Raw genomic sequence first — 14,646 nt, forward strand, 5'->3', positions numbered from 1 at the left:
AGAAGTTTTGGCGAAATATTTTGTGGACTGATGAAACCAAAGTTGAATTGTTTGGGAGTAACACACAACGTCATGTGTGGAGGAAAAATCGAACAGATCACCAACATCAACACCTCATCCTCACCGTGAAGAATGGCGGAGGAATCATCATGATTTGGGGCTGTTTGGCTTCCTCAGGGCCTGGATAACTTGCAATTAATTGAAGAATGAATTCAAAAGTTTATCAGGATGTTTTGAGGTGGTCTGTCAGACTGTTGAAGCTAAAAAGAGGATGGATGCTGCAACAAGACAATGATCCAAAATTCAGAAGTTAATCAACTTCAGAATGGTTTCAGAAGTGGCCAAGTCAAAGTCCAGACTTGAACCCCATTGAGATGCTGTGGCATGACCTAAAGACAGCGATTCATGCCAGACATCCCGGGAATCTGACTGAGCTACAGCAGTTTTTATAGAGAAGCATGGGCCAAAATTAGTCCTGATCGATGTGCCAGACTGATCTGCAGCTACAGGAAGCGTCTGTTTGGTTATTGCTGCCAAAGGGGGGCCACATAATATTTAATGTGATGGTTCACTTACTTATTTGTCCCCCTTCTGTCATTGTTTGTGTACTACCCTCATTAAAATATGAAAACCTTTAAATGTTTGGGTGGTTTTAGTTAAAGTGTGTATGACACCAAAAAGCATGTTTATTTCATATTTCATGCGGTGTTTATGCTCCTGAATGAAATGGACTGCTTGGATGTGTGTGGAAGCGATCGTTTATCGTTTAATAAATTTTATTTATTTATTTATTTATTTCATGGGGGGGGGGGGGGGGGTGTCAAACCTCCTAGACTACTGAAATGCAAAGAAAACTGTTTTAGCACAGTTATTTCTATAACACAGACAAAAACTGATTTTCATTCAAAATTGTATTTTTTCAATAATTTGCAAAATAAAACTTTATTTAACTTAAACTTTAACTTAAAATAAAACAAACAAAAATAGCAATACCCCAACCTCCATTTTCTAATTTTTATTTTCTCTCATTTCCTCACATACTAAATGCCAAATCTCAATCTTAACTACTTAAGAACATAGGATGTGTATTAAAATTGAAGTTAATGTAAACATTATTTATTTATATATTTATTTAATAACAAAGATATAAGTACAATACATTCAGAAAAAGAAGTACAAATGACTTATATTATGCAGAGTGAAATGGAATATATTTTGAAGATCGCGCAAATATTGACTTTTTAAAATCGTAATGTAATGAATAAGTAGACTAACATAAATTAACAAATATAAGTCCAAAGTGCACATTGACAGCTAACATGTTCTGAACCTCCCCATCACAGCAAAAAAGACTAAATATGATAAATAAGCCTCCTCAACAGTTTCGTTGCTCTTAAAGATTTGATCCATTTTATGTTGCATTGCCTTTTTGTTGTTGCATCAGTTCCACAACCTTTTTATTTTTGCTGTTCCAGAAAACATGCACAATTGAACCAATCAGACCAAACTATCTCTGCTGATCACATGGCAGTATGTCAGCCAATTGAACCGATAAATGAGTCCAGCCCTTTTGCTTTGCTGCGTGCATTCGCACATTGATGTGACTCATCATCGTCAGATTCAGAACTGCAGCAGCTGGGGAAACCTCCATGCCGTCTGTGGAATAAAATAAATAATAAATATTGGTGGAAATGGATTACGCTACACAAGCACTTTATTATGCTTGTTATTAACACTTGTGTATGTAAATCTGATGTTGGTAGATTGTTTTCTTCTTGGAGATGAAATGCATGTGTGGCAGTTTAGCATTTTTTCTTTTTTTACACAGCGTTTTGACAGTTGCCGTCATATTTTCGGAATCAAAACACAGTGTACTGGAACAGCATTCCGGCCCTGAATCTTATACCGGAACAGCATTCCAGCCCTGAAACTTATAGCGGAAATGCGTTCTGGCCCTGAATCTTATACCGTAACTGCGTTTCTGACCGTTCTGGCCCACTTTCACCCCTGAGCAGATTTCAAATCGGCAACCAAAGTTTATATAGGATCAGTTCAAAGCAAATCTCTTGCGACAGAAAATGGAAAACAATTGTTAGCCAGTGTAATATTCACAACAATGTTACAGTTTTAAGAGAAATGGTTAAAACAGTTGAATTCTGTTCTCTTGCTGTCGTGTTATGTCCTAATCATTATTGGCATGCGTGCATTGTGTGTGTGCGTCTGTGGTCATGTTCACGCCACAGATGTGGATGTGCAAGGCCAGTTGCCGCGCAAGTCTCCCGGGACCCGTCACCACGGCAACAGGAAGGACACATCAGTCTATCACTAATAAGTCACGTGGGGCGTGCTGTGTGTCACGTCGGTTTTTTACCTCCTCAATGCTGCTCTCAATAACTCCAGAAGTGGAACTCAAGTTTCATTTGAGTGTGTTTATCCTCACAGGAAATAATGTAAATAGAAATAAAAAAGTGTCATTGGTATTGCTGGGAGAAATATGATACTGTATATGTGTATTAATGAGTTATTTTGTCATTATTTGATATTTGGTTCCATATATCATTCAAATCGTGCTGGGATTGAAGTCAAAAGACTCGGTATACTTTGATTACAAATGGATTTGAAATAATAACTAGGGCTGTCAAATGATTCAAATTTTTATTCGAGTTAATCACAGCTTCAAAATGAATTAATCGTAATTAATCGCAAATATAACCATCTCTAAAATATGCCATATTTTTCTGTAAATTATAGTTGAATTGGAAAGACAAGACACAAGACGGACATAAACATTCAACATACTGTACATAAGTACTGTACTTGTTTATTATAACAATAAATCCACAAGATGGCATTAACATTATTAACATTCTTTCTGTTAAAGAGATCCAAGGATAGAAAGACTTGTAGTTCTTAAAAGATAAATTTGAGTCCAAGTTATAGTAATTTTATGTTAAGAAAAAAAATGTCTCCCACTCCGCCCAAATGCATCATGGGAAGTTAGGCAACCATGACTGTCAGTGATGGGGAGGTTCAGAACATTGCCATGGACTGTCAGTGGTGGCAGCAAATGGTACACAGTATGTTCTGCATTGTGTTCAATTAGCCGTGTTAAGAAAAAGATCGTCTCCTGGTTCCCCCAAATGCATGATGGGAAGTCGGGCAACCATGACTGTTAGTAGTGGCTGCCAAAGCTTCAGCCAATCAAAGGCGCGGTCCAATGAGCGCCAGTGTTCACTCGCATTTCTCTGCTTTTTCGCTCTCAATGTGCTAAAACAGCCTCATTGTAAAGTCTTTGAGGCAACGCATGAACGGGCCATTCCGTGCATGTGTTAATTGCGTCAAATATTTTAACGTGATTAATTGAAAATATTAATTACCCGTTAACGCGATAAATTTTACAGCCCTGAATAAAACATTTTTTAAAAAGTAAAAAAAATGTTAGCAGCAAAATTATAAGATACTTATATCTACAATAAATTTGAACTATAATATTGGACAAAACATTTTTATTTGTTTTTCCCATCACACAACGCATAAAAATATTTTGTTAAAATGGGAAAAACTATCAAAATGTTAGCAACAAAATGAGCGATATTGGGCAATTTTTTGGGGGGAGGGGGGGGGGTATTAGAAAAAAAGAAATGTGGAAAAATATTAAAATTGTACATGAACTGGAGGAAAAAGTGAAAATATTTGTTCCCGTCTTCCCTATTTGGTACTGTGGTGTTCTCAATTTTGGTAAATACATTTGATTCTGCTCTGTCATAGGCTGTTAACCCTTCCAGCCTCTCCCGCAAAGTCAACTGGGATAGCTTTTATTTTTTCATTTTGGTGTTCCTCCCACAGGACACAGTGCTGGGTAAGCCGAGAGAGGTCTTCCGCCTCCAGACTGAAGCGGACCAACGTGAGAATCGTGTGTGCCCCTCCCTCAGCCTCACTTCAGCCACCTGGGCCGCCCTTTCTGACGGTGCCGGGCGACTCTACCTTCTTCGCACCAGCAAGCGTGGAGAGAGCACTCACGGAAAGTGGGAGGTTGGTATTTTTATAATTTAAAAAAGAGACCAAAAGAATTAAAACAAAAAATTCCGGCAAGAATGTAACAAAACCTGACATTAACAACCATTTTCAAAATGAACTCATTGGCTGACCTTTACACACTGTCAGTGTCACTGAAACACCAGCATTCATAGTCAGTCCTAGTTTAAATGAATTGGATGACTACTTTTGATGTTGACAATGGAAGGTAATAATTCATTCACAATGAAATCATGTAAAATACTCAGGACACAAATGCCTTGCCTGGCTCTGCCAGACTTTTCTCCCTGTATTTTTCAAACACTGAGAGAAATAGTCTGGGAACCATCCCATTTACAGCCTTTTCGAGCAGGTACAAAATCAATCGACAAATCGGATTCGTTTATTTGCGTGACGTGCTCTTAACGAGCAACGTCACTCTTGCGCGTCGGAAGTCGTCTCCACAACAAAGCTGAACAGGAGAGCCGAGAATATGTTCCAATCCACGGTAAAATCAGTTTTAAATTACCAAAAACACATCGACACGAGTCATTGACAACAGTCTGTCCCGCGCTAGCCATGTTGAATAAACTCCGCTCTCCTCGTACGTTTACTGCCGCGCGCAAGGCCCTCATCCTGCCCTCGTCGCTTTAATAACGTGACGTCTGCCCTGCCCGTCGCTGATTGGTCCACTCCGCTGTCTGTTTGCTGTGGCTTGCTCCGCCCTGGAAACTGTATCCGCGGGAATGGTGGCCAGACTCAATAGCTGGAACAGCGGTGAGTCTGGTGTACCAGGCTAACAAATGCCCCCATCTAAAGCGTCTGGTTAATCTAATCTAAACATACAGTGCCTTGCAAAAGTATTCGACCCCCTTGAATCTTGCATCCTTTCGCCACATTTCAGGCTTCAAACATAAAGATATGAAATTTAATTTTTTTGTCAAGAATCAACAACAAGTGGGACACAATCGTGAAGTGGAACAACATTTATTGGATAATTTAAACTTTTTTAACAAATAAAAAACTGAAAAGTGGGGCGTGCAATATTATTCGGCCCCTTTACTTTCAGTGCAGCAAACTCACTCCAGAAGTTCAGTGAGGATCTCTGAATGATCCAATGTTGTCCTAAATGACCGATGATGATAAATAGAATCCATGTGTGTGTAATCAAGTCTCCGTATAAATGCACCTGCTCTGTGAAAGTCTCAGGGTTCTGTTTAAAGTGCAGAGAGCATTACGAAAACCAAGGAACACACCAGGCAGGTCCGAGATACTGTTGTGGAGAAGTTTAAAGCCGGATTTGGATACAAAAAGATTTCCCAAGCTTTAAACATCTCAAGGAGCACTGTGCAAGCCATCATATTGAAATGGAAGGAGCATCAGACCACTGCAAATCTACCAAGACCCGGCCGTCCTTCCAAACTTTCTTCTCAAACAAGGAGAAAACTGATCACAGATGCAGCCAAGAGGCCCATGATCACTCTGGATGAACTGCAGAGATCTACAGCTGAGGAGGGAGAGTCTGTCCATAGGACAACAATCAGTCGTACACTGCACAAATCTGGCCTTTATGGAAGAGTGGCAAGAAGAAAGCCATTTCTCAAAGATATCCATAAAAGTCTCGTTTAAGGTTTGCCACAAGCCACCTGGGAGACACACCAAACATGTGGAAGAAGGTGCTCTGGTCAGATGAAACCAAAATTGAACTTTTTGGCCACAATGCAAAACGATATGTTTGGCGTAAAAGCAACGCAGCTCATCACCCTGAACACACCATCCCCACTGTCAAACATGGTGGTGGCAGCTTCATGGTTTGGGCCTGCTTTTCTTCAGCAGGGACAGGGAATATGGTTAAAATTGACGGGAAGATGGATGCAGCCAAATACAGGAACATTCTGGAAGAAAACCTGTTGGTATCTGCACAAGACCTGAGACTGGGACGGAGATTTATCTTCCAACAGGACAATGATCCAAAACATAAAGCCAAATCTACAATGGAATGGTTGAAAATTAACGTATCCAGGTGTTAGAATGGCCAAGTCAAAGTCCAGACCTGAATCCAATCGAGAATCTGTGGAAAGAGCTGAAGACTGCTGTTCACAAACACTCTCCATCCAACCTCACTGAGCTCGAGCTGTTTTGCAAGGAAGAATGGGCAAGAATGTCAGTCTCTCGATGTGCAAAACTGATAGAAACATACCCCAAGCGACTTGCAGCTGTAATTGGAGCAAAAGGTGGCGCTACAAAGTATTAACGCAAGGGGGCCGAATAATATTGCACGCCCCACTTTTCAGTTTTTTATTTGTTAAAAAAGTTTAAATTACCCAATAAATGTTGTTCCACTTCACGATTGTGTCCCACTTGTTGTTGATTCTTGACAAAAAATTAAAATTTTATATCTTTATGTTTGAAGCCTGAAATGTGGCGAAAGGTTGCAAGGTTCAAGGGGGCCGAATACTTTTGCAAGGCACTGTACATACCGTAATTTTCAGACTACAAGGCGCACCTGCCTATAAGCCGCTACCCAGCAATTTTGACACAGAAACTGCATTTGTTCATAGATAAACTGCACTGGACTATAAGCCGCAGCTGTCCTCACTGTATTATGGGATATTTACACCAAAAGATATTAAACAGTAATACTTAATTTGACAGCGGCATCATAAAACTGTCATAAGACCAAATGAACAACCATTGCTTTAACAAGCTTCATTTGGCCATCACTGCTCTCTTGGGGGATCAGTCAATCTCTGCTGCCACCTGCTCTCAACAATGTGGTCATCCAACATGCCTTCTAGCATGCATTGCAGTGCTGCAGATGTAAATAACAATCAAAATTTATGTTCTGTGTGAATTATTTCTTCAGTTACTGTTCCATTTGTTTCATTAATTGCTAGCTATGGTATTTGGTAACATTTTGACAGTAGCGCCATAAGACTGTCATAAGACCATCATAATAATGACATGACACTGCCATGAGTAGGAGTGGGAACCTCTGGGTACCTCACGATGCGATACGGTTTGCGATACAAAGCTCACGATAACGATGATATGACGATATGGCGATACAACGATTATCGATACGTTGGTCAGGAAATCATTCTAGGATATTCTACAAACAACTAATAAACAGAAAAACAAGCTTCTGCTTTGAATTGGAATGAGTTTATCACCAGTAGCCGTCCAATCCATTTGAACGGGAAGGGTGGCAGCGAATGAACATTCGTTCATTCGAATGTTCATTCGCTGCCATCCCTCCCACTTCAAACGAATTGAACATCTATGGCCGTCAGTGGCAGCCAATGCCAGGCAATGAGGTAATTTTGGGCCATTTAAAGAGCATACGACACGAGAAAAAAAGTCTTAAATGGCATTATTATGTGAATTAGAATCATATTTTGAGACGATTCGACTATATACAACAATTTAGCAAAGCGCAGATGACGAGAAATTAGTCTTTTAATCTGCCAGTTAACCACGCCTACCATTATAGGGCTTTAGCGTCCCCAACAGGTGGATGACGTCAGCGGTAGACTGGGCTCATCGGTTTTACTATTCAGCCCATTGAGGGGGAATTATTCAGAACGAGGAAAACGCGACGAAGAGTGCCGCAAAATGTCATTGTTTCAGTCTCTCTACTCCAATATTTTTACAGGATATTCTTTTTATCCAAGTATTTTTCCCCAATAGCTACATAAATGGCTTGAGAAGGACCAGTCAGCCCGTCGAGGGGGAACTATTCACAACGAGGAAAACGCGACGAAGAGAGCGGCAAAATGTCATTGTTTCTGTCTCTTTACTTCAATATTTTTACAGGATATTCTTTTTATCCAAGTATTTTCCCCAATTGCTAAATAAATGGCATGGTCATGACAAATAACAGTCTTGTGCTAAATGGAATATGAAATAATAGAAATGCATTTATTCAGGACGACATGGCAAAATTACTCCATTATGGTCAAAACTGTCGACTTCACCTTTACTGTCGCACCTCCCGAACGATATTTTATGACACCTAAATCGGACATATGTCATTTCCCTTCCCCGGCTTGGGAGAATGTAAACAAACCAGAAGGCGTGACAGCTAGCCGACATGCTAACCCGAACCGAGTGATGTTTCAAAGTCTTCAAAGTGGAAAATCACACATAACTAGCCTGGATTATTTGACATGACGACCCGGTTGTCGATTGTCTTTGCGGATCGGCAAACCGCCCGGCGGAGAGCAATTAACAGTTCGTTCCCCGGAAGAGGGTGGCTGGAGTTGTTGTGCAGCTAACGTTCTGCTAATGAGCATGAGGAGAGCTTTTTACATGCCTATCAATGATCAAACGTAAGTAGTCCTTTATTTAAAGGAAGTTTGTAGTGTTTACTTTGTAATCGCTGTATTCGTATTTGACATAATACAAAACAAGATGTTTACTCACTTCCTCGTAAGTCCAATGGTCCCACAGTAAATATCCACGGTGAATGGGAACCTTTTGAAACTCCAAAAAGGCACCTACGCCTCTCCCTCATACAGAATGATTTTTCTGCAGCCGTTTGGCTGGCGTGATGCGAAAAATAAACGTATTAATCCGCAAAATCAGCTGAATCCTTCGTCCTCATTCACAACAGTACACTGTAGCGTGAAGAGGACGTCTTCTACCGTACACGTCACAGCGCCCTCCTCCTCAATGCAAGACCGAAGCCGGAAGTTATGGAGATAGAATAGTGCCAAAAGAAGTGAGGTTGTAAAATGAAAATTCTTCCTGTAAAATGACCATTTTTAACTAAAAAACACTTGTATTACCGACTTTTTCCTTTTGTAATAAACATGAAAAAAACACAATGTAAAAAATACATTATACAAGTGTTTTTTTTCCAATTACAAGTGATTTTTTTTGTTCTACGGGTGTTTTTTCTTAGCTACAGGTTAAAAAGTTTTGTCTCACCCTTGTCGCGTTTTATGAGACAAAAAAAATACTCGTAACCTAGTTTTAAAATAAAAACATACCTGTAAAATGACTCATCTTAACTAAAAAACACTTGTATTTTAACTAAAAAAACACTTGTATTTCCAAATTTTTTCGTTGTGAAATAAACATGAAAAAACAATATTATAAAATTTCTTCAAGTGTTTTTTTTCCTCATTTACAAGTGATTTTTTTTGTTCTACGGGTGTTTTTTCTTAGCTACAGGTTAAAAAGTTTTGTCTCACCCTTGTCGCGTTTTATGAGACAAAAAAAATACTTGTAACCTAGTTTTAAAATAAAAACATACCTGTAAAATGACTCATCTTAACTAAAAAACACTTGTATTTTAACTAAAAAAAACACTTGTATTTCCAAATTTTTCGTTGTGAAATAAACATGAAAAAACAATATTAAAAAATTTCTTCAAGTGTTTTTTTCCCCCATTTACAAGTGATTTTTTTATTTTTCTACAGGTGTTTTTTTCTTTGCTACAGGTGAAAAAGTTTCGTCTCACCCCTTGTGGCGTTTTCTGAGACAAAAGTCACTTGTAACCAAAGATGAAAAAATCTACTTGTACATCGAAATAATATGTTGTAAAACACAAAAATATCATTCCAAGTCGTGGTCAAAAGAAGACGTTAGTTAAGAAAGAACACAATCTAGTGAATAGTTCTTCGGGTGTTTTATCTTTAATAATCTACAAGTGTTTTCTGAGCATGTACAACTAAATTTCGGCCCAAGCATGTGATGTGAGGCAAAATTCAGACCAATCGGAACGGCGATTGTTCAGGAGGAGGGCGGGACACACCATTGCCGACCTGCTCCTTCTTGCTTTATTCATCACGGCAGAGTACGACAGAAATGGCAGAGCTGCTCTGCCATTTCTGTCGTACTCTGCCGTAATGGCCGAAATGGCAGAGCTGCTCTGCCATTTCTGTCGTACTCTGCCGTGATGAATAAAGCAAGAAGGAGCAGGTCGGCAATGGTGTGTCCCGCCCTCCTCCTGAACAATCGCCGTTCCGATTGGTCTGAATTTTGCCTCACATCACATGCTTGGGCCGAAATTTAGTTGTACATGCTCAGAAAACACTTGTAGATTATTAAAGATAAAACACCCGAAGAACTATTCACTAGATTGTGTTCTTTCTTAACTAACGTCTTCTTTTGACCACGACTTGGAATGATATTTTTGTGTTTTACAACATATTATTTCGATGTACAAGTAGATTTTTTCATCTTTGGTTACAAGTGACTTTTGTCTCAGAAAACGCCACAAGGGGTGAGACGAAACTTTTTCACCTGTAGCAAAGAAAAAAACACCTGTAGAAAAATAAAAAAATCACTTGTAAATGGGGGAAAAAAACACTTGAAGAAATTTTTTAATATTGTTTTTTCATGTTTATTTCACAACGAAAAATTTGGAAATACAAGTGTTTTTTTAGTTAAAATACAAGTGTTTTTTAGTTAAGATGAGTCATTTTACAGGTATGTTTTTATTTTAAAACTAGGTTACAAGTATTTTTTTTGTCTCATAAAACGCGACAAGGGTGAGACAAAACTTTTTAACCTGTAGCTAAGAAAAAACACCCGTAGAACAAAAAAAATCACTTGTAAATGAGGAAAAAAAACACTTGAAGAAATTTTATAATATTGTTTTTTCATGTTTATTTCACAACGAAAAAATTTGGAAATACAAGTGTTTTTTTAGTTAAAATACAAGTGTTTTTTAGTTAAGATGAGTCATTTTACAGGTATGTTTTTATTTTAAAACTAGGTTACGAGTATTTTTTTTGTCTCATAAAACGCGACAAGGGTGAGACAAAACTTTTTAACCTGTAGCTAAGAAAAAACACCCGTAGAACAAAAAAAATCACTTGTAATTGGAAAAAAAAACACTTGTATAATGTATTTTTTACATTGTGTTTTTTTCATGTTTATTACAAAAGGAAAAAGTCGGTAATACAAGTGTTTTTTAGTTAAAAATGGTCATTTTACAGGAAGAATTTTCATTTTACAACCTCACTTCTTTTGGCACTATTCTATCTCCATAGAAGTCACTCATTTTCATGGCGCGGGATTCAAAAAACTAAATAAAAATAGCGATCGCTTCCACACACATCCAAGCGGTCCATATCATTCAGGGGCATAAAATACCGCGTGTGTTATGAAATAAACATGCTTTTTCGTGTCACATGCACTTTAAGGTCATTTACCGGTTGATTTTCAGTTACTTCCTGTTGATCTTGGGGTATTTTATCGGTCACTTCCGGTTTATTTTGTGTTACAGAACAGGAAGTGACCTAGGAATTACCCAAATGACTAGGCAGTGACTCAAAATTTAAAAGGAAATGACCTGGAAATGCCCTAAAATGAACACCAAGTGACCTGTAAATGCCTTGAAAATCAGACAGAATGAATGTGAAAGCTCTGGTTTCGAATGAATGTACATTCCCTGTCTAAATTGATTGGGCGTAGAGCACCGTCAAGGCAGCCTTAGAGTTAACCGAGACACTATTATGGCGGACTATTTTGGTAGCAACTTGTTGGTTGCTTTTTGTTGTTTTTTTGAGTGTTGACTTTTTTTTTTTTTTTTTACTTTGACACCTTTTTAAAACAATATCTCGATTCTTGCAGGAGCATATCGATAACCTTTTGGGATACAAAGTATCACGATATATCACCATTTCGATATTTTGTCACACTCCTAGCCATGAGCATTAATGAATGCTTATGAGAGGTGTCATTTTGTGACATCCGGCAAATTATCTCACTTTTGAATGGATGTAAAATTACTGGAGCTAGATCTATAGCTGGACATAAATCCAGTTGGTGACATAATTTGCCGGATGACACTTAATCTAACATCAGTCATAAGCATACATTCATGCCTGTGATAGTGTTATAATTATGACGGTCTCATAGCAATCTTATGGCACTGCTGTCAAATAAAGTGTTACCCAAGTATTAACCCAAATGAATCAACAAATAAGCCGCACTGGACTATAAGCCGCAAGATTCAAAATGAGTGAAAAAAGTAGCGGCTTATTGTCCGAAAATTACGTTAAATGTAATTTAGTTCGGAAAATTAATTCGAAACTCCAAAAATTACCCTAGAAAATTCCTGATTGTGGTCTCCTGGGCAAAAGACATGTATGTGACAAGACGTGTTGGCTTTCAAACTTTACATTTTCCTGTACGTATTTCAGCGTGCTTTGATGATAGGTTGTGGCTTTGATTGTTTTTTTGTTTACATACTATCCGCAATAAAATATGAAAACCTATAAATGTTTGGGTGGTTTTAGTTAAAGCAGACACTGTTTTTTTCATCTGTGTGATTTTGACAAAGATCAGATCACATTTGATGGTGATTTTATGCAAAAATATGAGAAATTCCAAAAGGTTCAGATAATTTTTCATACCACTGTATAAGCAAAGTATGTTTTATCTGCCTTTAGGTTGTATTGCGTTCACGTTACACAAACCCGAGCAACGCCAGGCCATACTGCTAGTCTCAAATACAGCTCACATGATTTAGTGGGCGTTTTCTAACATTTTCGTACACTGTAAACGTCCTATTATTCATGCTAACTGAAATTTTTAGATAGACATTAACACAAGTTAAACAAAAATTCAAAAGTCTGCTGGCATCTGGGTATTTAGCGAAGTTGTCTGCTTGTGTCGCTGCCATTGTGGCACCCTTGGGTGCTATTCCTGCTTGGAGCAACTCATTATATATTTACTTAAACTGAACTCCAATTAACTTAAAATGTAAAGTTCAAATTTCGTACTTAACTGAAGTCAATTTTACTTGAAATGTTGAGTTTTAACTGTTAAATTCTTTCTTATTTTTAATTCTTAAACCAAGCCATTAACTCATTGGCACTAGACGTCCAATCCGTTTGAAGTGGGAGGTTTGACAGCGGTTCATTCACTGTCAGAACTCCCATTCAATTGGATTGGATGTGTACTAGTGACAAACCCATTTAAATTCACAGCAGAAGGATGGAGAGTCACGTGATTGGACATCTATTACATATAATTGCTTTTTTTGACCCATTGTTTGTTGTTACTGCTAAAATATGGATAACAAATGCAAAGACGTGTCTCATTTGGATCATTTGCATCTCTAGCCCCTGTTCACGGAGGACATGAAAGAGCCCTTCGTCATCCTCCACAGCGTGGCCCACGTCCAGGCGGGCGCCCACACTCTGGAGGTCCTGCTGCTTCGTGTCGTCAAGGACCCTCAGGAAACGGCGGGAAGTGGGTATTCGGTGACACTTGAGTGGGTCACCGTCGCCAACGTGGCGGCACAAGGTGCGTGAAGGGAAGAGACAAATCCATTTTATAGGAGAAGACAAGTGGTTATTAAAGGTTCTTTTTGGACAAAAAAAAACACACACACTTTACTTTGTTTCCATGCTAATTTAACATTCTTCTACCTGTAGCTACATGTACGTTGTCATTCGTCATCTCTCAATTCTCAGTCTCATTATATTATACTAAGGCCTGCAGTGATTGGTACGAATAACAGATGGATTTTTCCACAGGCGTAGAGAAAAATTACGAAGTGAAGAAGAGGCGGGTCCTTCAGGGAAAAACCGTTCCTCATTATGCCGCCGTCACACCACAGGGCGATGGCCTAATGGTGGCGTCAGAGAGGCCCTTCATTTTCACGCACGTGGATGGCGAGCCTCTTGACCAGCCACCACCGGATGAGCAACTAATTGAGGTGGAAAAGAGAGGTTGGTGAAAGAATAGTATATTTATAATAAAAAGTGGGTAGTAATGTGTTAAATCTACAGAGACAAAATTAAGAAAAAAATTCTTTCCAAGAGTAGTTTTACTAAGCCATACTTTTTTTGGAGTAGATTTGTGAAGAAGAAACGTGACTCTTCTACGAGTCGTTACATTTTTACTCTTTATTCTACATATTAGATTTTAGTTCTTTTTTCTTGCCTGAGATGCCAACAGTGGCTCAACCACTTTAACCAATGCGACATCACAATGATTCTATGATCACGCCGGCCTGTTCAATCACGTGGCCTCTTTAAAGCACCATAAAAAATTAACTATTTGACATGGAGCCGCTGTCAACATTACTCGAAAACCGATTGACTACAGAAAACCGGAGAATGATCCTTTTAGTTCGTTAATAAGAAATATGTTTTCTCCACTAGAGGGCACTCACGCTCTTTGGACAAATATTGCTTAATATTTGTAGATTTTTTTTTTCTCTCGGAGGGATTCAGCATTTTTTTTTATTGTTGTATTTCTTGGCTTAATGTGGTTATGTAATATGTTATAGTACAGTATAAAAATAACAGGTCATATGTATATATATATATATAACTTTATCATTGTTAAAAAAAATAAGTAAAACTCACAATGTTACTATACTCATAACTTGAGTATTCTGTTCACCCAATACTTTTTTTTTTTTTAAAACCTGTCCTGTTCAACTGTTTGAGACGGAGAATGGAAGTCTAAGTGTCCGGTTGGTCTGAACAGTTTTAATGTTTCACATTGAAAGTATGACATACTCCCATTGTGATCATTCAACATACCTCGTTTATTATGACAAAGCAGCAAACAGGAAGGGGTTATGGGGGAACAGAAGAAAGAAAAGAAACACAAACAACAACAAGAAATACATTAAACGCCTACACTAACTATTAATAT

At 38.3% G+C, this 14,646-nt stretch overlaps 1 protein-coding gene across 1 annotated transcript in view; it reads left to right on the forward strand.

Moving 5' to 3' along the window:
• nudcd1 (NudC domain containing 1) overlaps positions 1–14,646 on the forward strand; it is a 64,578-nt gene that overhangs the window by 10,121 nt on the left and 39,811 nt on the right. Inside the window, exons 3-5 of the mRNA XM_057828187.1 lie at positions 3,847–4,032; positions 13,098–13,281; positions 13,515–13,709. Of these exons, the coding sequence (XP_057684170.1) occupies positions 3,847–4,032; positions 13,098–13,281; positions 13,515–13,709 (565 nt within the window). The remainder of the gene's footprint in view (positions 1–3,846; positions 4,033–13,097; positions 13,282–13,514; positions 13,710–14,646) is intronic.

This window comes from Corythoichthys intestinalis, chromosome 22 (genome assembly GCF_030265065.1).
Source record: "Corythoichthys intestinalis isolate RoL2023-P3 chromosome 22, ASM3026506v1, whole genome shotgun sequence".
Taxonomy (NCBI): domain Eukaryota; kingdom Metazoa; phylum Chordata; class Actinopteri; order Syngnathiformes; family Syngnathidae; genus Corythoichthys; species Corythoichthys intestinalis.